The 27270-nt window shown below is 41.3% G+C and overlaps 1 protein-coding gene across 1 annotated transcript in view; it reads right to left on the bottom strand.

Annotated features, from left to right (window-relative positions):
- ptgfrnb (prostaglandin F2 receptor inhibitor b) overlaps positions 1 to 27270 on the bottom strand; it is a 55786-nt gene that overhangs the window by 4236 nt on the left and 24280 nt on the right. Inside the window, exons 6-13 of the mRNA XM_053876136.1 lie at positions 23485 to 23631; positions 22627 to 22787; positions 21189 to 21309; positions 20152 to 20371; positions 19881 to 20068; positions 14973 to 15080; positions 1127 to 1313; positions 932 to 1050 (exon numbers count right to left, since the gene is read on the bottom strand). Coding sequence (XP_053732111.1) covers positions 932 to 1050; positions 1127 to 1313; positions 14973 to 15080; positions 19881 to 20068; positions 20152 to 20371; positions 21189 to 21309; positions 22627 to 22787; positions 23485 to 23631 — 1251 coding nt within the window. The remainder of the gene's footprint in view (positions 1 to 931; positions 1051 to 1126; positions 1314 to 14972; positions 15081 to 19880; positions 20069 to 20151; positions 20372 to 21188; positions 21310 to 22626; positions 22788 to 23484; positions 23632 to 27270) is intronic.

Below are 27270 nucleotides of genomic sequence, written 5' to 3'. Positions count from 1 at the left end.
GCGTTTTGTTGACATCAAAGCACTCAAATGCGCTGGTTTCATCCCGGTCAATTCAGCGGTCTTCTGCTGAGACCAGAGCTTCGGTCTGTTGAGGCGGAGCTGGGGGGACACTGGAGAGTTGGCCGTTGTCACAGCACATCTGAGCGCTTTAATGTAAATAAAACGCCTGTAATTTCATTGGTCTGATGTGACGCGGCTCGATCTTGGGGACATAAAGCTCGCTCGCCCAAAAATTACATATTCCACTGATCGACCACTGTAATTTGGTCGACTGGCCAGCAAAGCATCATGGGAACAGTTTCAATTCACCAGAACAGAGTTTATAGTTGAGAGTGATGGCACCTCTCATGCTGGGCGACCAATCAATGTACAGTTGAATAAGTGAGTTCAAATGGACAATAGATTGATCTGGTCTGGTGCGATCTACCTACTCTGCCCATGTGAACAACGTAACGCCTGCCCCTTGTCTAGTTACTTAAACTTTAAGAGTGGAAAGTAGTCTTTGGCTCACCAACATGTAAAACAGACAAACTTGAGGCAAAAAGCCAGGTAAATATAAGGTGAATTCAAATGATAAAATGATGATTAAAGATTGAAAAATGGAGCAGATCAAAGTAATATCAGTGGTTTGGAGTTCATAATGCTGATGGTGTTAGGAATGAAATATTTTTTGAAGGCGTCTTGGGCTAGGGCTGCTCTGTAGTGCCTCAGACTTCAGAGGTTCAAGTTCGAGCAGTTTTGGTCTCAAGTTTGAGTCGCTGAAAATAAAAAACAATAAAATAAACTTAAGACTGAAAGGGTGTTTTCAGTAAAGCTCAGCTCAGTCATGAATTGAGTTATTTAAAAGTGACTTCTAAATCTAGGGGAAAGGATGCACACTGTACTATTTTGGGCACACAAGTCGGCAGAGTTATGCAGTGAGAGCGGGTACCTGCGAACCGGACTGTGAGGAAGACTCGGGATGATGTCAGTTGAGCGGCTTGAGTCCAGGCAGCGGTGGAGGCCGACAGGTACCAGGGCGTGGCCGTGCAGTAATACTCTCCGCTGTCACTGTGAACATGGCGTCACACAGCGGTTGTCACACTTGTCATGCAGCTCAGCTTATGGACTAAAACACCACACTCACGTGTCCTGTGTGCCGTGGATGTTTAGGATGTAGGTGTGTGTGTCTGCACGCTCGATGGATATATCGCTGGAGGAGTTGCGCTGCTCCTTCCTCACCCTGCCAAAACGGTCCATGCTCAGCACCTGAGTGGTCGTCTCTCCTCCTCGTAGTCTGGTGAAGAACCACCGCACCTCATATGCCAGGTTGTCTGCGGGACACAGTAATGCTAGACTCAGATTGCTCAGCACATATTCCGCAGGAACCCAAAGTTAAGAAGAAACACTGTAGTAATGTAATACAATGGTCCAATCTAATCAAAGCTATGACAACAGTGGCCCCACTTTCATTATAAGACTGAAAAGCCTCATTTAACACCAGCCATGATGGTGAAGAGCTGAGCATTTCCAAGGAAGCTGCACTGGGGAAAAGAAAGAACTAAAAAGGCAAAATATTGAAAGGTTTTGCTCCTTCAACAGAGAAAAGCAAACACCAAGCCCCATGAGATGTTATTTTATGTGGGCTGTGAGACAGCTGATGCAAAACCAAATTATTATTAGGAATTATTTCACATTGCAATACATGTTGATATGGTGACCACTGAAGCCCAGAGTTGAAGATAAGCCAGGGATCAGCGAATAATAATGATGCTAGATTTAGCCACTGAGGCTGAAATTGCAATGACTCATAGAGTCACTAAAGGAGTGCCAGTTATGGACAGACTGTAAACGGTTGGCAAATATCAGTCTGCCTCTTGGACTGTCACTAGAATTTTGGCTGCCAGTGTCACCAATGTTCACACTTCTCCTCATAAAGTTCCATTTCTCACTTGGATACGATTTGAACCGACAGTGAAAAGACACATTATTCACTAGCAAGTCGTCAGAAGTGCAGGTATGAGCTGACAATTTTAATGTCAATGTCACAAAGTATTTGAAATTAAAGATAAAAATAACAACAAAGTACATTGCAGAAATGCATGCTCTAAAAGAAAAAAAAAGTATATGATTGACATTTGAAGAAGAAAAAAGAATGAAACAATACTGTAGTCATACTGTGGCTGTCACTCATTTAAAAAGAACAATAACATGTACATATCTGATCTGTTTATTTACTTATGATGCCTCTCAGCTCAGCTCACCAACAGCGCCTGTATCCTCACGATACAAAACACACAATAATATCAGACAAATTAAAAAGTGTTCAATAGGAAAACAAAGAGATTTTTTAAAAAGTATCTGCAGCAAATACCTCACACAATCACACTTGTCAGTAACCAGTAAAACCAAGTGAAAAAGTCACTCCGACATTTGCTCACGTGCACATAGCTAGACATTCAAACAAGGATGAATGACGGTTTGAGAAAATAGATGTCATCTTTGGAAAGCGAGCTAATCACTTCCAAGAGAGCAAAAGAAAGAGAGAAGCACAAACTACTCATTAGTCTGTCAGGGAGAGATGGTCCATCACAGTGCACCTCCCACACACGCACGCGTGCACACACACACACACACACACAGGGCACCCCGTGGAGCCGTATTCATGTTCTGCCATTTCAGAGACAAATAGAGGATACCGCTGAAAAAGTAAAGAGAACATTTGCAAATGACTACATGGAGAGAGGGAAGACAAACGATAATGAAAACCAATTATGGAGGAGAAGGAGAGACAGCAGCGAGGAGGAAGAGAACATAATGAAGAGAGGCGAACTCACCCAGAGCAGGGTAATGAATCACATTCTCCTCCCTTAATGGTTTTAATATTCAAGAGCTTCATCATTAAAAATCTATTGTAGCAGCAGCACAATGATACCTGTCGTGGTGTGCGCTTTTTAGGCCTATGGACATTATTGTCAACGGCAGGACTGCAATAATAATGGATGGACTCGTGTCAGGGAAAAATGCGGCCAGTCCACATGAAATCGGCAAATATAATAACATGACTATTGGTAATTTTTGCATCATTTTTCACCTCACATTCATGAAATTCAGAACACGCATTTTACAAGTTCCCTCCGTTTTATCCAGAATGAAAACTACTCCCAGTGCTCTTGATGCCAGGCGCCCCACATTTTTAAAGGCTTTTAAAATTACCGTCGCCTGAGTATTCTGCTTAACCGTTGTCTCTTCAAAAGCCCTTATGAACATGCTGCGGTCCAACCACTTTTAAAGAAACCCAACCTGACCCCATCAGTTCTTTCAGTCATTATAGACCAATTTCTAATCTCTTGTTTTCAACTTGGTTTTTAAAAACCCCTCCTCGCACCCATGGCGTCATATATTGACGTTGAGAAAGTTGGAGTTTGCGTCCAATACGGCATAGCCATTAGCAACGCGAAACGTGAAAAAAGACGCAGGTAGGGCTTAGTGTGACACATGGGCTGTTGCTCCATTAGTTCTATGTTTAACAGCATGTCAAATTGCTATTTGAAGCCCATCAAACGGCCGTGTGTTTTAGTCACAGCGCCTTTCAGTACCGTCACTGAGGAGAGCCACGTATGGGGTTACCTCCAGGTATGCTGCCCCTCGCACTCTGCGCCTGGAGCGACATGTATATGGAAGTTTGTTTTTCCCCTCCCCCAACACATGATGCTCCATGCGGCCCTGCCTTTTGCTTACCATTTAAACAGTTTCTCTGTTGCCACACTCTTCTTCCCAAGCAAAATAGGACTGTGGCGAACTCGCAAGGTTCAGTTTTAGTTTTGTATTCTGTCAGATTATAGTCTGACACTCAGTCTGTGTGTTAGTTGTGCCCTTTTGCTTGGGAAATTCTGGTTCTACTTTGGGAGTTTTGTTTTTATCTTGAAAAATTACATTTGAAGAATTTTGCTTGCGTTTACAGGCATGTGAAAATGATTGGTAGTCTGAGCATAAATGCCTGAGTTTCTTCATACCATCATAATACCATCATTCAATATAATAAAGATAAAAATAATAAGCTCTGATTGGACAACATGAAGCGGATTAACCACGACAGTCCCTTGTATGATCACGTACATGTTTAAGAGGAGACACGTTGTTGAGAGGACACCAGGTGATAAACGTTCAGAGCAGCAAAAATCCACTCAGTCGACACACCATCCTGGATTGCTGCTTACAGTGACGATGCCAACACTGGAGGAGCAGCGCTATAATTAGCCGGCCACTGCGTCCTCACAGTCTTTGTTCTTGTTAGCAAGGAGACACAGGACAAGCAGCAAAGGAGGGAGAGGATTTGTAATACTTAGTGAGAGTGGAGATTATTTTGCTCGTCTCGAGTGCATAGATCAGCTGAGATCCCACCAATGAACTGGTGTCAGGTGGGACACTTTTGGACAGCAGAATGTCACCAGACACCCACCACCTCCTCCGGTGGGAGTTACAGCACCATGTCCCCAGCAGGATGATGACACACCACAGAGTTTCACGCAGACAGCTGCACACCAGCTGAATATAGATTTCACCCCATATGGAACTTGGTCTCCTATCAGACTCTGTCACTCCAATCAGCACTAGTCAAGTGTGTGTGCAGCAGGCAGCAGATCCTCGATTGTGAAATCTGTGGAAAAATCTGTCATTTTCCTGTGAAGGTTTAAACTCTCTAAACTAGTAAACCAGCTCCATGGAAGTCACATCACAGTCATTGCAACTCAACACGGTTGAATATCAGGCTTGTGTGCTCACCACACACATTAACAATACCAAGGAGAAATACAGTGTAGGAAGTAACTACTACAACTTCAACTGCAAATTGTTATTTGTGTGTGTGTGTGCGTGTACTTCTATCTTTGTGAGAACCTGTATGAGTTTTTAATCAACAGAGTGAGGACATTTTTGCTAAGTGAGGACATTTTGGCCGGTCCTCACTTTGTCAAGCCTGAGTTTGAGGGTTAAAACTACAAAATAGCTGGGTTATTATAATTGGGTTTTAGTTTGGTTCAGAGTAAAGGTTAAGTTTATCCTTTTGTTTTAGATGGTTAGGTTTAGGGGGAAAGGCTGGTCAATATATGTCAATGACAGTCCTCACTAAGATAGGAAGACAAACGTGTGTGTGTGTGTGTGTGTGTGACTGGGTTCATGTGTGGCACCCAAATTATTCTAATTCGAGCAGACGTGGAATTTATGTTGAATCGATACATAAGCTTAAGCATCTGGTCGGAAGTGCTCCAATGAAGAGCCAACATTTTTCTGAACTTCAATCCTCAAAGTTAGACTATTTTTTTAGTAATTAATCAGTCGAAATTGACGTCTCCCTGTCCCATTCAAACCCATTCTAAACGTCCTCCAAATGACACTATGAGCAACGGCAACTATGCTAAAGAACCAGATATGAGAGTCACCCTAGAGCTGCCTTCCTTAACAAAGTCTGACTTTGGTGAGATCAGCCCACAGGAATTAAGGCTAATGCTGGTTAAAAAAAAAAACAAAAAAAAAACTGAAGAGAAGGAAGGCTTTGGAGACAGTGGGAGAAAAAGAAGAGCAAGCTAGTTGGTATGACTGTAGGTACACTGAATGTAACAACCATGACAAAAAAGGAGAGCAATGAACCTTGGAGGAGGGCTGTCGCTGTTGTACCACGGTGTAGACAGGAAGAGAAATGGTTTGTGTATAGTTCTGAGGGATGAGTATGTAAACAATGTGGTCGAAGTGAAGACAAACTCAGGAGGATGATGAGCTTTGAAGAAAGATGTCACATCCAACAAGGAGGCTGACGATTCACACACACACACACACACACACACAATACACGTTATGTACAGAACTAACAATCTGACAGTGACGGGTGACAGTGAGGAGTAGGATGAGATCTCTATCTCAAACTGATGCTTCCTGTCGGGCCACATCCAAGACAAGCTTTACAACTGTAGGGTTTATACCGTCACTTCACATCCACTGGCCAGTGGGAAAGTAGTTTTACCAGAAAGAAAATGCGAGTACAAAGAAGCACAAATAAAAAATACAACAGAACATCAATAAAAAATATAAAGGAAGTTGTGGGAAATCTCAATGAAAATTGATTAGATTAGAGCCTTCATTACAAACAACGACACAAACAAACCAGAAAAAAAAGACAAAAATAAGGAATTATAACAGGTCTGTTGTAGGATGAGATCGCAAGTGACTGAGAGGAGAAAGTCTGAAGGTCAGGATGAACTACCAGGAAAGTGGTGAGGGAAATGGAAAAAGAAAAGAAGGGAAGAGTTGGTGGCAGAAAAATAACGTTCAGGAAAGGGAAAGGGGTGTTGACAAATGTTGAGAAAGAGCCGAGGACGAGAGGCCACGATCGTTGTTCAGGTAGTTACGGGAAATAGCAAGGCTGAAGGAAAGGCAGACCTGAGGAAGGTGAGAAGGAGGGAGGCAGGCGACACAGAGAAGCACTGAGGCAAAAACAATGCAGTGTCCACGTCTGGCGTGAGTCCAGGACAACACTATGAAACAACTTTTTCAGAACCACAACACTAGAATGTAAATCATCTGAGAAGAGAGGTGGGCACGTAGAGGCAAGACAGCACCAACATTGGGACAAAATATGACTCACAGTGTCAATGAAAAAACATGTTTAAAATGTCTCTGACATTAAGGCACCTTTTACTGTTCAGACCACCGTGGAGCAAGAAACCAGGAATAGAGAAAGTAAGTCCATGAAAATGAATAAATAGTACACCGAGAGGGAAAAGTCCATAAATGGTCACATCTCAAACAACAGTTGGAGGCTATTGCCTAAAACGCTTTGGAGTGGTTGGAAGAACAGTGGTTTCTGTACTTGACATTTTCAGTCTCAGTCATGGTCCGCCTACAATGAGCGATCATAGCCAATGAACCAAGGTGGACTGGAGGTGAGGGTCCAGCTGACTACCACCGCCATCATCATCATGTTGCCAACGTTAAAAATGTGCTAAATATTTAAGTCAATTCACAGTACAGGGTAAAAGGTAGGACAGGCCTTCTGATTCAGTGTTTTTTTTTCCAGACTGAAGACATCCAATATATGAAGCAGGATACATGGAATTATGTCGCACAGAAAAAATGTTGAATAAGTCTAAATATGTTTCATATTTTAGATGACTCAGCTTCACGATGGAGTCACCTGTCGGACCACGTCAAAAACATGTTGTACCCTAAGGTTGACATCCACTGGCCACTAGGAAAGCTGTGTTACCAGAAAAAAAATGTGAGTACATGAATCACAAATAAAAAATACAACAGGACATCAATAATAAAAAAAACGGAAATTACTTAACAAAAACGCAGCAACAGGCAAAATTTTTTTTTAAATATTTTGCCTGTTGCTTAGACTAGATTAGACTAGATTCCTTCCAAACAATGACACAAACCACCCAGAAATAAGAAAAAAAAGAAATTATAACAGGTCTGGTGTAAACGGTTAAAAAACAAGGAAAAAAAACACTCAAGTACCCTGTTCCCAGGAAGCATTCAGGCCATTTGAGATGCCATTGAGTGAACAATAAAAATGAAAGACCAACTGTGCAGAACGCCATTGAAGACAAAGCCGCAGCAAAGTGGACAAGCGGGGGTAAGACTGTACAATGAACATTTCCTTAACATTTCGAACTCATTGACAAAGGGAAGTCTGAGCTACTGGTTCAATAAGAACATTAGTGGGACACCATCAGAGACAGTGAAGTTAGTGAAGATGGAACAGAGGTCCTCACACAGGAGGGAATGGTGGGCGGCTTCAAAAGAGACTGGAAGTCTTTTGACAGAGAATCAGAAGTCGTAAAACTAAAATGGCCGTCTGTGGAAATGAAGTCAGTCTGATTGGATTTCCCTAAATGAATCCCCAGAGAGGAGTGTGAAATAGTCACAAACTCACACGCGCCACAGTAACAGGCAGTGCTGCTAATGAAAGTGTTTGTAGTCACTGCTTCATAAACCATGAGGAACATAAGATAACCATCCAACCGAAGATGACCAGCAGGGAGCAAGTTGTTCCATTAGATGCCACTACTTGAGGCTGCTTTTCACAGATAAATCAAATCTCACTTGAAGAAGTGTTTTCTTATTAAACCTGCCACAGTGTATCATGAAAATAAAACAAAAGTGAATTTAATGGAACCTTTTACACTATCCAGCGCTGGTAGAAGTAAACATTTTAAAATATTGAAATATTTTTTAAATATTTTAGTAGATCAATAACTTCTGTATGTATGAAGACTATCACTTAAGATGAAATGAACTACAGCATTTATCAATTCACTCTGTGTCGACTCTGTCCAACCCAAGACAATATTTAATATATATTCATATTTTTTTAGTTTGTAGTTTTTGTATTTTTTTTTCATTACCTTCCACATCAGTGATGATGTTCTTTCATCAAGTATTTACAGTATGTGACAACTAAGGGGTAATTTTTTATTTCAGCAAATAAAACAATGGTGGTCCCATGACCACAGCAAATGTTGACCTTACATAAGAGCACTTGTAGTGTCAAACAGATATCAGAATGCCCTTCTTTTTAGATGCTGCCTTATGACAATTTCATTCGACACCGTTTTCATTCAGTTTCAAATTTAAAACTATCTGGATACAGACAAACAAGCTACACTTGTCATGACTGAGCCTCGCCACATCAGACCAATGAAATGACAGGATTTTCAGTGACATAAAATCACTCTTTTTTTTGCCCAAAAGTATAACACCAGCCAAGTGCATTTCAGTGCTTAAGTGTCATTGACAAGCCTGAATTTCAATGGTCCAATGTGACAAGTCTAATTATATTAGATTAAATTCAACTTTTGCACTTCCGATCCAATACCAACATTGCAGCCTTACTATAATGCACAATATGAGCATGAATCACACACACGCTTATTGCTCATTTTGTTGTGTGGAATGTTACAAATGGCTTGATCAAGTGATGTTACTCAAACTGAGAACAATAGTCAGCAAGAGTCGGTATGAGAAAAACTGACTCATACATTTTAACCTTCAACATACAATATTGCACAACGGAATAAAATTCAATAAAATAAAAAATAAATTAAGACCCTGAAAACAACCTGAATAAATCCAATCTGAACCAGAGGCTGGTGTCACTCATCAGTCTCAGATTACCAGCTAGCATTTAATGATGGGAGCCCAACATGACTTTGAAATTCAGTGGGCCACAGGGAAACTGAACACAAGATTCTCAACAGAAAAAGGAAGTGAACAACAGAGAGGTCAACAAATCAATTATTTAAAGCTGGCTGTGGATCTTAGGTCACATCCTGACAAAGTCGGGAAGCTACATTTGCATCAGTAAAATCTGTGAGAAATTTCTCCAAAGCTTCATTTTACTCAAAGAGCTTATGGAGCAGAAATGATTACAAGTCCCTGAGCTCAACATTTCCAATTTGTGTTTTACCGTCACAATCTTCTTTTTCGCTCAGGCTCTCTCCTTTATGGCCCACTTCCATCTCCTTTTATGTTTGCTCGGCTACAGTTTGTTCTACTTTTTTATCTGGTCCTGAACACAGAGATAGCTTTGAACACCAGACTTTAGACTTTGTCTTCTCTGGCTGGCCTTTTATTACACTTTTACTTTACATGTTAATAGTTCTGTGTCTGTGCAAGAACGAATGTATGACATTACTACTTGGTGCTGAATTTTAAAGCGTAAATCTTCAGAGGCTATTTTAGGTTTAGTCTTTGGGGAAGGAATCTTCAGGCCCCTCACGATTCGATTGCCATCTAGGGCTACAATTCAATTCTTTGGCCATTAAATTGTGACCATCACAATTCTTTATATCTCACTGTGTGACACCATTTGGATGTTCATTTGTTTAATGTTTATTTCCATTAACATTAAACTGATGGAAACGTGTCAACCGGTGACAGTAACTGTAACTATATAGTAAAGGAAACAAAGGTAGCAGGCTCTTTGGCTTGTAACACCTCCAATCGCAAACATATTGAAGGAAAAAAAGAAACAAAATCTTCCTTTTACTTGCAATATAGGTTGTTGAGAGTCAGGCTCTTGGCTCCAGAGTACATAGGAGCCCTCAAAAGTCCTGGTTCACTACAAGTTCACTACAAAAGGCAAGAAATGTTTAATCTCCTTTCCCCAATGAGAGTGACAAACAGCCAAGGTGTCATAAGTTGTACTTCTGGAGAAAACGTGCCACTAAGACGCAATGCATCTCAGAATCGATTTTGTTCTTCCACTGCCAGCAAGTCAATGCAATAACATGCTCAACATGGACATTTAACAATGACCTACAGGCCGGAGTACACGAACAAAGGCAGCATGGTTCTGAAGTAGGTGTGGGAACACAAACCTACCAGCTGCATCTTTGGGAAAAAGGCCTACGTGAAAGGACACTTTGGCTGCAGTTCAGTTAACACAATACAGGACAAACCGGTTGCTGGCTTGCTTACTCACAACTGAATTTGAAATCCTTCTGAACTGATTTCAGCAGTCAACACTGAGGATCTTTCTCTCTACTTCACACTCTGGCCGCTCTCTAGTTCCTTCATCAACATTCTATCTCTCAGCAGCTTCCTCTCCATTTTGAGAAACTTAGCACTCTGCTGGAGCCCCTTCTCCTCCATTAGCTGGCTCCACTATTCACTCCACACAACTCTTGCTCACTTTAACAATCTGTTTTGCTCCCTCCACACGATTCGCTCCCGCCTCTCACCCTTTCTCTATATTCTCCCAGCAGCTCGTTCTCTCTCTCTGCCCGGCTAACAGAGCGTGAGATTGGCTAATTAACGGCTGCCTGTCGGCTCTGCATAGACAGCTGGGTAATTTGGTGAGAGTTAAGAAGATGGTGGGAGTGATGTGAAGAGAGATGGACACCCTCTATTTATGCCCTATTTTCAAGCAAAAGAGTGTGAATCATTGATCAGGTAAACGATTGCATCACTGGGTTTTGAAATTTTCAGGCTCTAAAATCTTGTCAATGGTCAAGTGTGAGAGGCTGCACAGGATCTCCAAGATCCAATGTGTGACATCTTGACGTCAGCAAACACATGCATGGCAAATGCTGCAACTGATGTTCAGTCGTGCACCCGCTTTTTTGTGAGAAATTCAGTCTTTGGGTCGACACCGCATTTGATATAAACGTACTGCATGTTTCATTAAACTGATTAGTGTATCTGTTACTCAAGTATTTCAATCAGGTACTAATGTATTTTGACTCACAATAGCAATAGTAAAAGTACTTTTTCACTCACTTCACCTGCGACACACAACAGAGAGCCCGCAGTCAGCCTGGCATACTTCTCAGTTGCATGCCAATCATCCATCAGCAAAAGCAAGCGAACATACATGGACACACGATAAGCAGGTGCACAAGCAGCTGGAGCTTAAGTTCCTCAGTGGAATTTAACATTGCACAGATAAAATAGTTTCTGTTTAATGGACTGCAAATTATGTGACTATGTTGGTCCTCAACCTCATTTCTATTCACACAGAACACAATAAATAATAATAAAGAGAATTAGTGACAATAAAAGCAGTCTGGCCCAATAATCCAAGGCATTCGTGAACTCTTGTTGAGCAGCCATTAAAATTAATGCTCAATGATTCAACCCTGTCTTTCACTTGCAGCTTATGCTGGATGCATCTGAGTGATGCTCATTAAAACAACTTGTAGAAGTTGTATGGGATGACAAAAGAGACTGGAAACTCTTTGTAACCTGAACAGTGGTTCAACCAAGCATGGATGTGAATCTGAGAGGGAGAACATTACCATTTAGTTTTGCTTTTTCGACAGGCAATGATGCGGTAAAGATTATACTTCGGCAGTTTCGAGACCACAAATGCACATTCTTAGGTGCAAGTGAATAAGTGGTCCAGGATTGAACTTGGCAACATTTGTTGCACTTCTCACACCGGGTAGTCGCCGGCTTGGCTTTCCCATGCCTCTCAAGTGCTGGGGGAGGGTCTAAAATTAGTGGAGAGTCAACATGGCAGAATTGCATCTCTCTACTTTGAGTGGAGGTATATTAAAAGCAATAAAAGACACCATCCTGAAAACAAAATCCAAATATACTTTTTGGTTGGCCTCTCTGTTGAGCATGTTCCTAAACTCATCCGTGATTTGTGGCTTTATAGCCACCTGAACTATAAAGCACTGAGGGATTGCCTGAATCTGCACATAGGTATAGCCAAGTTTAGTAGGTAGATTTTGGTCAGATATTGAAAGATAGTTTTTCAAGAGCATTGGAATCCACTCCACACGTGCATGCTTAGCGTTTGAAAAGATATGTTTGCAAATGGTGAATTGAGTGTCAGTGTTGTATGTGTATCGTGACATGTTCCAACGTTTTGGGTCAACAATGGTGCCAGCGCATCACTCATTTGGCCGGGTTCTGCTCCATTCATGATGCCATCACTGACCACTTAGTGACAGCTAGTAGACTAGACTCGCTGTTGCACTAAGAACAGGTGACCAAATTTTGGGGCTGATCTCAAGGTCTCATGGTTATAAAACAGACACAAGTCAGCAAGCCTGATTTTGTTAAACACCATATAGAGTCAGATCAACATTCACATGTCTATGGTGACAAAATGTGGAGTTAATCATTCTGTTTTTATTCATCCATCTCTGGCAGTGTGTCTGTGTGTGTTGACGGAGTGCCTTAACGCCACTGCTACCAGCAGTCCAATTGAGTTTATTGTCAGTGGTATATTTTTAACAGAATATACAGATAAAAATGAGTGGCCAGGCAGCAATATTCACTGTCCTAGCACCTTTTTTGTTACAGACAATGGACTATAACTTAATTCATATTCATACATCTGTCATCGTTGTCATTGAATCTCCTCCAAATGGCCAAGGATTTCTAATCTAATCTAATCTAATCTAATCTAATCTAATCTAATCTAATCTAATCTAATCTAATCTAATCATCTCCACTAATGGGTGAAACAGAAATGTGCAATGCATTGACCTTCGACCGATTAAGATGCCTCAACAGCCTCTGCAACTATTCTTCTGTTATTCCCTGATGTTAAAGGAGGTTCTCCCATGCACATGAGATTCACAAGTGACATCACGCTACAAAGGAAATTGATGTATACGTCTTTCCCCATACTGAGTGTGCAACTAATCTAATGCATGTTTCACTGAAATAGCAATACCTGAAAGAGGATGTCTGAAGCCCAACCCATTGCACAGTTGTGAGTCTGAAACCAAAAATGTCATCAGTAATCGGATCCCTTGTTCAATGTTGTTCAACTTTCTCCCCTCCAGCTGGGACTAGCGATTTTTTGGACGCAAGCTTCACGTTCATGTTCCAGTCAGTAGACTTAATGCATTAGTCATTGCGTAGCTAAAGCGATGCTCATGAACAACATGAATGCAGCATGCCATGTTAAGAAAGCAAATCACCACTTCAACTAGCTGCGAATAGGCATCCACATTTGCACGTTGACAAGCACATTCACATTTGATGTGATCCAATTACTATATATCTATTACGCAATTAAATATTTTAAGTGACTGCAGATTTTCCCCAGTCGAACATTGGCACACTATGTGGCCTAGAAAAATCATGCTACAATTTGATGAAGGATTGGAATGAATTTAAGAAAATAAATATAGTATTTAATAAAGGGATTCCAAATTCAGGATCATGATCAGGATGTTGTTAGAGAAGTCAGTGAATATTTGGTTTGGTTTGATGGCTATGGTGTGCATTAGTGACTTTCAGATATATAGTTCAGAATGACACATTTAGGATAAAATTTGAACTAAATCCTTTTCCTAGAGTGACAGCCCAATATCAAGCTTTGAGCCATACTTTGCCCTGCCTTTTCCTGACAGTTCTTGTCTCCGCCGGAAATGATAGCAATGCCAACATGCCAATGCCGAGTCTTCAACACCAATGTACCAAATATAATGGATTTACTGACTAACAGAACTACCAGGATCTTAACACAGTAAACACATGCTGGAAAAAAAGGAGACGGTAGGGAGGGAAAGAGTGGCTTGGTGACAGATGGGCAGAGAGAGAGGCGCTAAGCATCAATTTAACTTAAACACTATGGAGTGATGAGCTGGTATATGAGAGCAGTGTAAGAGGAGAGAAAAAGAGGTGCTCGTGGGCAGAAAACTGCAGTGTAGAACACCAGAGAAGATCGAGGAACCTGCTTTTCATTCTGCACATATAATGGCTGACTGGTCCAGCTCCTCCAAAATCAGAGATGTCTACACTTTTCTTGACAGCAATGCTTGTGTGCGCGAGCCACAGAGTAAAACAGTTTCAAAATGTATCCACAAACAAAATATGGAACCATGATATGGTCTCACCCCCAGCACCAAATACAAAACTTAGTAACAAGGCCTCAACGTTGAGATGTTCAGGTGGATCATAATGCACGTAACCTTGGTATGAATGTGTAATATGAAAAGTCATGAGGTCACCTAATCCCAACACTCTATATGTTTCACATCAAGAAAATCAGTTCACCTGCTCTCAGGAGAATGACAACATTGTTGAGGAGCCTTTAAGTGAATCAAAGTACATGATCACGGTGCAGGAGACAAGAGCCAGTGAAAAAGAATGAACGCCAGTACTGGTGAGTTGAAGTCCGCAGATTTGTCAATGGATGTTGTGTTTCAATGACAACTGGAAGCTAAGCCCCAGTACCTTGGTGAGGAGACTTGTGTACCACAGTGGCAAGTCTTGGATTCACATCCAGTCTAACAACATTTCTTCACCCATTAAATCCAAACAATTCCTTCCTTTGGGACCGATTCCATCAAAGCACTTTCTTTAAAATCTTACTTCAAAATATTCATTTTCTTTCCTTCACTGTCTTCCTCTTTCTCTTGACCTGCTTCTGAGTTTTCTCTCATCGTTTCTCTTTCATCAACCAGAAAGTTGAAGTGTGTGTCTGCATGGGAGTGTCTACAATAGGTGTGTGTGAGTCATACCGGTTTTTGGAGAGGATCCAGACACACTAAGGGAACATTTTATCTTAGCAGTCTGCCAGGGATAAACAGTGTTGTCGTCTGATTGGATGCTAATGGAGAAGGATGGGCCTGCAACACAAAAGAACAACCCAGCGTTAAAACAAGCACAAATAAGGCGTTCAGCGAGCACAGACCTCAGTTCCACCTATAACTTGTTGTCATTCAATTCCATTGCCAAACCAATCCTCAAAAGATTTTTTGTAGATCCAAATGGTAATTCAGAACTCCACCATAATGTCGTCATCTGTTTCTTATCGCATTAGCAACATTTCCTGAAGACGTGAGTAAAAGTTTTCGCCTTAACAGACACAGTGATGAAGGTCATCTCTGAGGATTCAGGAGGTGCCAGAAACCCAATCACCTTATCAAATACACATGTAAAACAATCAACAACAGGGTGATTTCTTGCTGTTTGGGAAGTGGTCCACCATGAAGAGTGAAGGATTCTCTTATTCCGTGCAACTAAGAATCATTTAGAATTTAATTGAAAATACGATTGGGGGAAATATTTTGCTTTTTCCATGCTGATGCCTTCTGCTTAAGCACCTAACTGCTCAAATTCACATTTCCAATTCACACAGAACACAAACTTTACCATAATAAAATAGTTACTGAAGGTCCACAGAGGACATCAAGGAATTAATGAATGTTTATGTCTGTCCTCTGATGCATTCTTACAAGTTATTTGATGGCTTCTTTGTCAATATTTCTACTTTTATGATGCAGAGAATGAAAAGGACAAGAGTGAAGGACAGTTTTTATAACTTATGCCCCTTAATACTTTCTCTACTTTTTAAATCAGTGTTTGTATGCAACTGTGTGTGAACTTGTACCCGTTAACATTAACATTGTGTGTGTGTGTGTGTGTGTGTGTGTGTACATTATATTTAGGTGTTTTGTTGAGAGTCCTGGTTAAGGAGAGCCATGTGTTTTAAATGGTTAGGTTTAGGTTGAAAGGCCAGGGAACTGGTGATGGCAATGAGAAACCCCACAATGTCCCCCACAAGAATATAAGAAATACAAGTGTGTGAGGATATTTGATGGCCTTCATTATAACTATTGAAGGGTCCATGAGGTTTCATGACACAGGGTCAATGTTTTTAGAGACCACCAGATGGCACCATCTGCTGCGAAATGATTGGACTTGAACTAATGCAATGAATCCTCACATCATGTCTAAAACAAAAGCAGGATCTAGCGACTGACAATTACGACAACCCTGCAATACTGTTTCATGACACCTGCTAATGATAAGTGAGTGTGGTTCACAACAAGCTGCATTGTTAGCTTTATAAGCATGTGACAGCAGTTCACTATCGATAATAATCTTACTTTTAGATGCAGCTAATACAAACCTACATCGAACAGAATGCCATTATTCCATAATACAGTATTTACCTTCATGTGAATGTATTTCTACAATCGTTGTTTTTAATTTGCGATGTTAACCGGTTCACAAAACAGATTTAACTCAGTCACATTACATAAATCTTTCGCATATGACCACAGTGCTGATTTCTCAAGGGTGGCGTGAACCTGGAAGTTTGTACAATCCCCTACTTGGGTGTCCTCTGGGCACTGCTTATCTCTTACTTTCCTATGAATTTGAAGCAGTGAGTGTCTGTATGAGACGTTGACGTATGTCTAAGGTCGCCAGATGATGGACAGGCAAGCAGTGAATGGTACTGCCCCACCTCTCAGCCTCTGTAGCTAGGATAGGATCCAGACCAATCTGACTCAGTTGTAGGATGAAGCATCAGGAAATAAAAAGAATAAATGCTACATTAATGGTTTTCTGAAACTACAAAAACTGATCTCAAACTGATTCAGCAGACTGGTGGATCCAAACAAGCCACAAAAATGTGCAGAATTTAAATCTGTCATTTTAAATGATCAATCAGCTAACATCACAAACAAACCACGCGGATACTGTGGGCAGTAGAAGGTGTCGAATATAGTTTGCTGGATGTTCCTATTCTGAATCCAAGCGCTTGAAGAACAACCGGCTCTATGCTCATCCATCGCTGATACTTGGGCTCATCTATCTGAGGTCGGTAACAGGCATCAAATGGTTTCCATAACATTAACAGCCAAGATAATGTCTTTCATACAGCCCAGCAACCTTTTTATTCATTTTAAGTCACACCTCTTACTGTGCGACTTAAAAGCGGCAGATATAGAGCACAGAAAATGATTTGGTAAAAGCGGCTATTTTTAATTGGATCCCAGATTTCAGAGAGGATTTAATCAAGAAACATTTCTAAAACTGGCTTTGATCCAGTTGAATGAAAATAGAATTCTCATTCAGCCACTCCATGATAAAGACCACAGATCCACACTAATGATGAATTATTTAGCGCTTAAAGTGCTATGGAGACTGGGCATATTCAATTAGCTTTCGAGTAAGATCTCAAATGGACAGAAATATCACATCATATCAGTAACATCTCAGGTCCAGCTGGAGTGAACCCACGAGCAAGCAATACAGGGGGCGTTTCCACCCCTGAGGCAAGCACACAATCCTGTTCAGAACCGTTAGGCATTGGTGGTGGGTGTTTGTGTGTGAAGGGTCAACTGAAAAGATGGAGAAAGGTACACACACTGTCGAAGACTAACACATCACAAGAGTGTGGAAAAAGATGGGAAAAAAAGGAGCTGTAAGGAGCTGAAAAGGGCTTCACTTTGAACACGTCCCACTGCGGGGTATCACATGAAGAATTTTTCAGGTTTGGCATTATGGCAGAAACAAGAATCCTCAGTGACTTGTATCGCCTGAAAAGAGGCAACCAATTAATGAATTGACGTTTCTTGCCAAGCTCACCATCATTGAGCTGCTTGCCTGCTTGTTCATGTCATCCAAAGTACTCTAAACACTCTTGTTAGACATACTTCTGCCTTACCACTCCTCAGATGTGATCAGTTGAAGGTTACCTTTCAATAAATCTGATTACCAACTTCGCCCTCCTAAATAGAGATGACCACATCGAGATAAAAAGAAGAGACAGGGAGCGAGATTGAACACCACACATAAACAGGCACACACACATAGAGAGTCAAAGCAAGAGTCTTGCTACCTAATCCACTTTCACTGTAGTATGCTCAAATACATGATATCATTGTACCAGCTTCCTATGCGGTAGCAGAAACTCAAAAGACCCAAACCCAAGACCCAAATAACAACCAAAAACATGGACCTTTTAAGGCAATAACAGGGGCCAAGAGGGGTGACAATGCTAGGGCTAATTTCCGTAAACTCCAAAGCAAATTCTATATCCAACTCCTCTGTCTCCTTAATTTGAAGCTTATGTAAGAGAAGCTCAAACCTTATTCAAATTAGGCACTCGGCAGGATTTGCTGATGACTGTAAAACAAAAAAGGGGATTAAATTGCTGCCGTTTATTTTCCTCGCCGGTCTTATCTGATGCTTTTCTGTATTCCCGCGAGGCACTTTGTCATTTTGATGCTGGCGAATTTTCTGACTCTCTCGAGTTGCTGCCTCATTATTATCAGTCTTCCTCCTGTCTCACTGTGTGACTCCTTGTTTCATTATCAACTCAGTCTCATTTCCCCATGCGCTCCTGTTTTCAAGCAACTGTCCTCTCCACCATCTCCTTTTCATTCCACTTTTCTCCCCATCTTTACTTGTCAGTCCCTGCCACCATCTTCTACACCCCCTCTTGGATGTCACTTCCATTTTGCTGGCTTACAGTGCCCTGGTTCCTCCTCGCATCAGTGATCAAAGACAGTTAAAGTAGGGCAATAACGGTGGTGGGCGTCCAAGGACTTAGGTGTGTGTGTGTTTGTTCCTCATTAGTGTGATTAACATTTACACCGTGTGGGAGGAGAGAGGATGTTCTCAAACATGATCTGGACTCCAGTCTTCAAGAACAGACGTAAATGAAGAACAGCTTCAACAGAAGTCAAAAGATGTCCCGGCGTAACATTGCAGCAGTTTTTAATGCAAGATCTGCCATTTGATAATTCACGGTTATGTTACATACTTCAATGTGCATACGCATTTGATTGGTACATCTGAAGATGAAATGGACAACAATGAAAATATGTAACATTACTCAGATCGGAGCATGTTTTCAGTACTGTATTTGGTTGCATGTGTTCTTCGCACGTGTTGATTTTAGATAGATAGATAGATAGATACTTTATTGATCTCTGAAGAGAAATTCCCATTTCCAGCAGCATGACAGGTGGAAACATAAGAGCAAGTTAAAAAAAAAAAAATTAGATTAATTTATTTTAAAAATTTTATGGCAGTGGAACTGCTAAACAGGTGCTGGGCAAGTTGCACTTTCAATATCTGTTAGTAAATAAACATTAATGTCAGTTTGTTTTTTCTTCATAACATGCTAAGAACTCCAAAATGACATGGATCATAGAACTGAGATGATGAATTAAAGCTAAACTACAATGAAAAAAAACCACATCAACAAAAACTTTCTCACTTTGTCTGCTATTTGATGCAGCCCTTAAAATCCATGTGCTTTCTTATCATGCATCATTGGAAACCCTCCCCTTTCTGCTTTCACAAACAGTTTGAATTTATTTATTTTTGTAATTGCACCCATAGGACCTGATCGACATAATCATGAAGATGTATGGACGGAAACAGAGTGTTTTAATGTGACTGGTTCAAATTTAATTGCATATGATAATGAGATGTTCAACGGCTGCGAGATGTGCAAGCTTGAAAGAGACTACAAAAAACACTACAAAAACTGCAGGAATAAAAGCGCACGCATTTATGTCCCCAAAGAGCTCCAACTCAGCTTTCTCAGCTGGTGTCTGGCAGCAATGTTCTTTTTCTTCTACTTGAATGAATCAGCTAACTCAAAAAGACATGAACAAACTAACCGTTTTCCTGAAAGTCAATCCTGACTTTGTTGGACTCGGCACTGGTGGCTTTGGTCCACATCTGTCCTGGCTGCTGTTTGGTCCACGCAGTGATGTCACACCAGTAGTAACCTCGATCAGACAGCTGCACCCCAGACAGACGGAAACGGAATTCTACGGCACCAGACTTTGTCAGAACTAAACTGTCTCTAAGAGAAGAAACAGTTTGAGACACATGTAAATCAATCGTAACTACACTACAGTTTGGTACAGCATTTGTGCTTCAACAAACCTCCTGTTGGGGTCGGTGGCACCCCCGTGCTGCAGAACATTGTCAGGACTAAGTGTCATGATCGTCCTCACAGGGCTCCCCATGTTCTCCTGCGATTGAATCAGCACCGAGTAGCCAGGCTCAACCAGGTTTTCTGTGGCTACGACGCAGCTCATCTCAAAGGTAGCTCCGCCTACTGACACTTCACGGACCCGTTTGGCCATAACATTTAGAGATGGACCTGGAGCAGAGCGAATACAAAAGACAACATGATCAGTTGGAACCAAAATACTGGTTTAAAAACAATGTCACGAACCATCACACAATTCTGGTAAGATTTCCAATAGACCTTTGATTCAAATATTGTTTCAGACCTTTTTTCAGTCAGACACCACAATCTGGGTAATGTGGTTAACAGCAGGAGTATGTAGCCTGTAGCTGGACTATGAGCGAACTGATGTGCGGCAGCACCAGCTTTAGCCATGTACATACAGTCAGGAAGTCGTGTGTCTATGTGTGTAACCTGATGCAGCAGTCTGTGCTAAACAAATTACAAGCCTGATATCAGCTGTGTTTTGTAACTTGTGACGGCAAATGTGTAGATTTTTTTTCAGCTGCATTCACGCAGGGTGTTTTTATTAGTTTCACAAAAAGATCTGGCTTTAGGAGACGTTATTACCATCACGTTAGCAACTGTTTCCACGGTTGACAAGTTAGGGGTCAGGGCTCACGCCAGACCAGTGATAAAAAGTGCGACTCTGTTCTTTAGTTCGTGCACGTCAATCATTTTTGAGATAGCAAGAATAGTGGGGAGGCGAACCGATATTATAATATAATGTAAAATATACGAGAACGGCACAGAACACCAGCGACAAACGTGTCCACTTGTGCGTGGACAAGCTTGTGTCTGAGCGTTACCTCACATCCAGAAGTTGGATGTGATGTATTCATTTTTAATAAAATAAGTCTTCATTCAAGTAAATAAATTACTAGTTCATAACGATTATTACCAACGAGGAAATATGTGACAAGTCAGATGATAAAGAAACTTTGCATACGTTTGGCATCCCAGCGAACATTGAGTGGCTGGCTCTGCAGCTCTGCTGTCTTCACTATGTCACCTTGGCTGTCAACACTCCACGCAGAAACAGTGCAGACATACTGGCCCATGTCGATCTCCTGCGCATAAAAACATCCACAATATCACCACACAGACCCAGCACAAAAGGGGCAGAGTGAAAAAACTCACATTAAAATGTGTTTTCTAACAGAAGGCAACATTTGTATTTGCCACAATTTTTATGAACTCAACTCAAAGGTCTAAACATTTGATCAGAACATTTTCTATATACTCAAATCTCATCACAAATCTGTCACCTTCACACTACACTGCACTGATCTGATTGACCTGTTTGCACAAGCAGAACTGTGTTTCTATTTCTTTTATATATGTTTTATTTCTATTGTTTAGTAAATTCTTAACATGTCACCATCAGCCAGAGACAAATTCCTTTAATGCTGCCAACATACATGATTCATGATTCAACATGCGTCGAGATCAGGGGTCGACAAACCGCGCCTTCAGAGCACCATGGGGCTCTTTCACCTAGTTGCGACTCCTTCAGCATTGACTAGTGATCGGCTGGTCGCGACTGAAAAGGCTTCATTGGCTCTTCACAATGAACTGATGCAGCTTTTGTCCCTCTATCCCCTGCGAAGAAGGTGGCTTGCATGGGTAGGTGTGCGAGCCACAGTGGACACATACACACACACTGGCAGTTTAGGCTTGGTTGGACCTGAGTGGTATTTGTTTATTTATTAATTTATTTAAGTCACAAGCAAGAAGTGCTAGGACATGTCCCGGTACAGAGGAGCAGTTTGCTGAGTTTGCAGCCCGCAGCGGGCAACACCAGCAGCATCAGAGTGCTGTTTGCAAAATGTAGGAAGGTAGGGGCTATTTCATTTGGCCAGGAAAACATCATCACACATTCATAACTGAGCCTCTGAGTCTCTTTTCTCTGTTCATGGCGTTGCTGTTGTTGTCAGCTGGGTTACCATCCCATCATTGATCGTGTGGTGTTGATGTTACAGAGTAAAAGGTGATTCATGAAACTTTGATATGATTATTATTTTTATGCTACTTTGTTGCACAGTTCTTTTGCTGCTCAAGGGGATTCTTGCAACTATGGTGTCTAAATATTAAATGAGGCAAGTTCTTTTTTAGTTTTACATGAATAAAGGAGGGACACAGGATTCCTAATGTACTTCAATATTTAATACATTTTAAAGTTGGCCTGGACATGTACTTCTGTCTGTTGTAATCAATTGATGTACCAGGTCTATAGTTTTTATGCTCGGTTTTGCTTTGTGGCTCCAGACTTTTGCTTTGGCTCAAAGGGAACAAAGCAGCTCTTTTGATAGTAAAGGAAGCCGACCCGTGCTCCAGATGTACAAATCTCTGAAGGCAACACAGAAGCATGGATGGAGCTGTGTTACCTGTGTCCGCAGGAATCTGAGCTTGAATGTATTAGGCTGAACTCTGCTGAGTGACATCATCCCACTAGCCAGACGATCCGAGTACATTGGACCAGGAACTAGGTTGCCAAGACCATCCAGCGATGCAATGGGATGTGAGGACTGCGGACCGCCGCCAGTACCTAATGGAGGGGTAGTCCATCAGTAACAAATTAAAAGTTAGTGCCCCACACTTGACATGGTAAAAATAAAAATTAAGCCACTAGAGCTTTATTCACTAGAGTAACTAGAGGTCAAAGTTCCCAACACAAAATTTTGTATTTACATTAATAACACAAGTGATGCCGTTTTTATTCGCAGAAAGAATGTAAAAAGGTTTCACTGTATTAATTTATTCCAAGGTGCGGACCTCTGGAAATGTCTTCTCTGTAGTGTCACTGCTAGTGTAATGCTCTGTCTAACGCACATCCAATTTTTTTTGCTGTAGTCAGCTGGACTGTGATAGCGGACTAGTCTGACAGCTTGGCTCCAGTCCTTTGAACAGTGGCCATCGTACACGGACTTCAACCAATTGATGGTGGTCAGGGCCCCAAACAGCACCTTCCCCATTCGTTCTGTTACTGTGGCTGCTTCAAATTGCTCCATAATATAATCTGATTCGTTTCTTCGATCTAATGGGTTACATACAGGGTAACTTGTAAATTGTCAAAGTACCAAACATATGGACATGGTTAAATGGGGCTACTTGTGGTGGTCGGTGGTTAGCACCTCCTTCATGCACACACATTTGTATTTCGTATTTTGTATTTCATTTTTATTTTTACCATGTCAGCTCTGGGGCTTGGTATTTATCCAAATGTTGACAAGAATGAAACTTACCAGGAGGAGTCGTGTGCTGCCATGATACACCAAGGCGACTTCCAACAGAGAGGTGTGTAATGTTAGTGACGTGACAGGCCAGCTCAGTAGGTTCCGCAGTTATTGTTGGATTCAGAATGGGCTGCAGGGTCAAGGTATAACTGGGTTCTGAAAATGAAATAAGAGGATACCATGTCAGACTGAAGTCAAAGAAAAAAACGAATGCCTTATTAAAAGTAGTGTGGGTAAAAAACAGTGGAGATATTGGCAGTAAAATGCACCAAAATGTAATTCATTTATAATCAGCCTGAAAGCAAAATGTGGTTAAAAAAAAGAATAACAGAATGTGCTGAAACATCTGTGCTAACAGCATTTGTAGCTGAAATTGATACGAACATTGTCAGACAGGACAATCATTGCCGTAATGACACAACAGCCACAGGGGACTAATAACACCGTTATTAGAATTCTCTACACTTTCTCCAGAAGAATCCGCCCCAAACCCAGGCGGAGTCTTTCTTCTGTCACGTTTTACTGTCCAGTGCCGGTACACAAACACACTGCATCTTTTTTAGATAGAGCTGTGAGCAGAGTGGGAGCAAAGAAACCAAAATAGACCTGAGTTATCGGTATGTGAGATATTTTGAGCACGATTTCCACGTGTGGGTTCGTGCATGTATATGCGTGTGTGTGTGTGTGTGTGTGTGTGTGTGTGTGTGTGTGTGTGTGTGTGTGTGTGTGTGTGTGTGTGTGTGTGTGTGCCTGCGTGCATGCGAGATCACACTGTGAAACAGGTGGAGCTATCAGACTGTGCTTCCTGTTAATTGGAACACAACGCCGCAATCTGGAATGTAACAACTTCCATCATCCAACATGTATACACTAATCCATTTAGCAGGTATGTGAAGTCAAACCAACCAAACTTCCAGATCTTCATGAAGGAAAGATGTTTCAGTGTAAAACCTTTGGATACAATGTGCCGTGTGTTGCCGACACACACTCATGGATTGAGAGTGTGCAGAAGATGCTCAGACAATCATGGCACATTCTCCCTCCCTGGCACTGGGTGGCTGCCTTATTTAGTAAGTGATATTATCAGACGTTGCCATTGGAGGATCAACTACACTAGAGCTCAACATATTCCTCTGAGGTTCTGCTGCTTCACATTACCACTGGCTTTTAGCTCGGAGGAAAATGGACGGCCAGTTTTTCTCAATCATTAGTGCCTGTAGAACACCCCACTCGTAGTGTCATCACACTGGTTTCTATGAAAAGGCCGTTGTCCCGATAGTTTCGCAGAATATGATCAAAATTCGCAGATTGTCAACCATTTTGCAGCCGTAGCTTGGTGATCATATTTGTTTACCGGAGCGCAGGGAGATGGGTGTGACACACACACACACACACACGATTAAAATGTTCGCTTTTCTCACATACCGAGTGTGTGAGCGAGTTCAGTATGAAATAATGTATAGCCCTAGGGTAAAATGAGGGACTTCCAATGGTTAGCGCAGTCTCATACTCTCAGTATGTGGGACACACGCATGCAAGACAAGGAATGAGACGTGAGTGTGTAATACTCAATTCTCTCGAGAAAGCCTTCAACACTACTTCAACTGTAGCATACATGAAAAAGGCTAACACAGTCAGATATCACTGTTCTTGCACTGTAAACACATACGATGTAGGACAAATGTGTCAGTGGTTTCAGCTGAGAAGCCGCATTTACTCACTTGTATGGCGCCTGGGTTTACCCACAAAGCCTGGTTGATATTTCTAAATGCAACATTGATCCTGAAGGCCTCTGAAACATGCATATCTAACTTAGGGCAACAGATGACATATAGCAGGCACAGAAAGACTGACAGCTTGCCTGCCATACAGCACTCTGAGCAAGGAATCTGCCATTTTACAACACTCGCCTCAGCAAGTCCACAGATGTGTGCGGCTTCTGAGTGTGAAAAAAGTGTGGTTGATGAACATGAAGATTGCTGTGATCCAATAAAGACTGTAAGCTTTTCTGATGTTTTTCTGATGGCTCCATGGATAGACACCAGAGGTGGGCAATATATAAATATTATCGTCAACAGTTTTCTGACAATTATGTAATTTCACAATATGGAGTATTTAAATAGTTCAAAAGAGAAACAAAGAGCCTCATGAGTAAATGAGGAAGCTAGTTGGACTACACCACCTGGACAATGCGGTTAATAGCTCGACTAAACTTGCATGTAGCTGACTACATTGTTTGATGTTATACGTACTTTTAACTGTGAAGCGGCAAAGAGTTGATTGTAGTATGTGGTCGCAACACTAGATGGGAGAAATTCTTACACAGTGGACCTTTAAATGCAGTGAAAAACACTGAATTCATGGTTCTTACAAATCAAAACGTGGACAGCATCTGGTCTTTCTGGGTTTGACAAGCAGCTCACATGGAAACAGCAGAATGAAAATTTCCAGACAGCTGTGTAGAATGAACAAATGCAAATATTACTAGAATGAAATAGTGTTGGGAGCCCTGTACTGTCCTCTCATACACCCACACCTACTCTCCAGAGTGGAGGTGCACACAGCTTAGAGGGAACACTGGCTGGAACCACACTCAGACAAATGTGCACTGCAATAGTGAGAGTGAAAATGTGGAACTTTCAAAGGAAATAAAAAACCTAAACAACATGTGCGAACTCATCAGAGCTGGCAGCAGTGTCTGCAGCAGTGTTTGCATGAAGTCGGAGTCTATGCACGCTCAAAACATTTCCACTTTTAAAAGATGTCAGTAGGGATGTCCCGATACAAATTTCTCAGTTGAAATGCTGTACAAATGTTGCAGACTTGAGTATTGGCCAACACTGATATCAACCCAATATTATATGAGCATTAATCATATATATAAAAGGCTTGGTCAAGCGATGTACTGTAACTAAAACTGAGAACACTAGTCAGCAACAGTAGGTATGAGAAAAAACAATAAGTTACTTCAAATTTTAACCTTCAACATAATATCTACAACATTCTACAACTGAATAAATTAAAAAATAAATTAGAAGACCCTAAAAAATACGTCTCTTAAAACGACATGGGCCTTGTTTTTGTCTTCCAGTCACGCAGCATGTCAGAGGTTTTTTTGTTTTTAATCGCCTCAGCGGTCTTCTGAAAATCCTCATGCTAGCGTCTGCGATGCTGCTTTAAATGTGCAGTGAGGTTAGTCATATTAAACTTTCCCGGTTCTGTGCCACCACGGGAAACTTGTGCATGACAAATTTTGCACTCAGTCTTTGTCCGAGTTTAAGGTAAAATATTGCCATGTGGCCATCATCACTTCTCCTGCAGTCATCCCTCACCTCATGGATCTGCTTGCTTGGTGTTTTTTTTTTAGCTGATATCGGACTGATATCTGATGTCAATATCGGATCGGGACATCCCTAGAAGCCAGTTTTTCTGTGCCGTGTAACAGGGTCTTAGTATAAATGAAACATCTATAATTTCTTTGGTGGGCTTGACAAATCCCTTAGATTGTTGACACGAACACGACGACATGTTAAGCCATCGGTGACCAAGTCCACCAGTCGTTGCCGTCATAATTAAAAGCTAAAAACGAGATTTTTTTCCAACAATTTGCATTAGTGTATTGGTATTAAACATTAAAATTCTAATTTTTATCATGACTTCATCGGCTTCAGCCATGCTTGTCTGGTGTCTTTGCGTGTTCTTAATCACTGCAGTATGAATTCATTCATGTTGAACCTAGATACAGCAGATACTAAACCCAAAAGGTGACATAAATAATTGCTAATGTACTGCTGT

Source organism: Synchiropus splendidus, chromosome 1, assembly GCF_027744825.2.
Source record: "Synchiropus splendidus isolate RoL2022-P1 chromosome 1, RoL_Sspl_1.0, whole genome shotgun sequence".
Taxonomy (NCBI): domain Eukaryota; kingdom Metazoa; phylum Chordata; class Actinopteri; order Syngnathiformes; family Callionymidae; genus Synchiropus; species Synchiropus splendidus.
The sequence above is the reverse complement of the archived record's forward strand: the minus strand, read 5'-3'. Positions and strand labels throughout refer to the sequence as shown.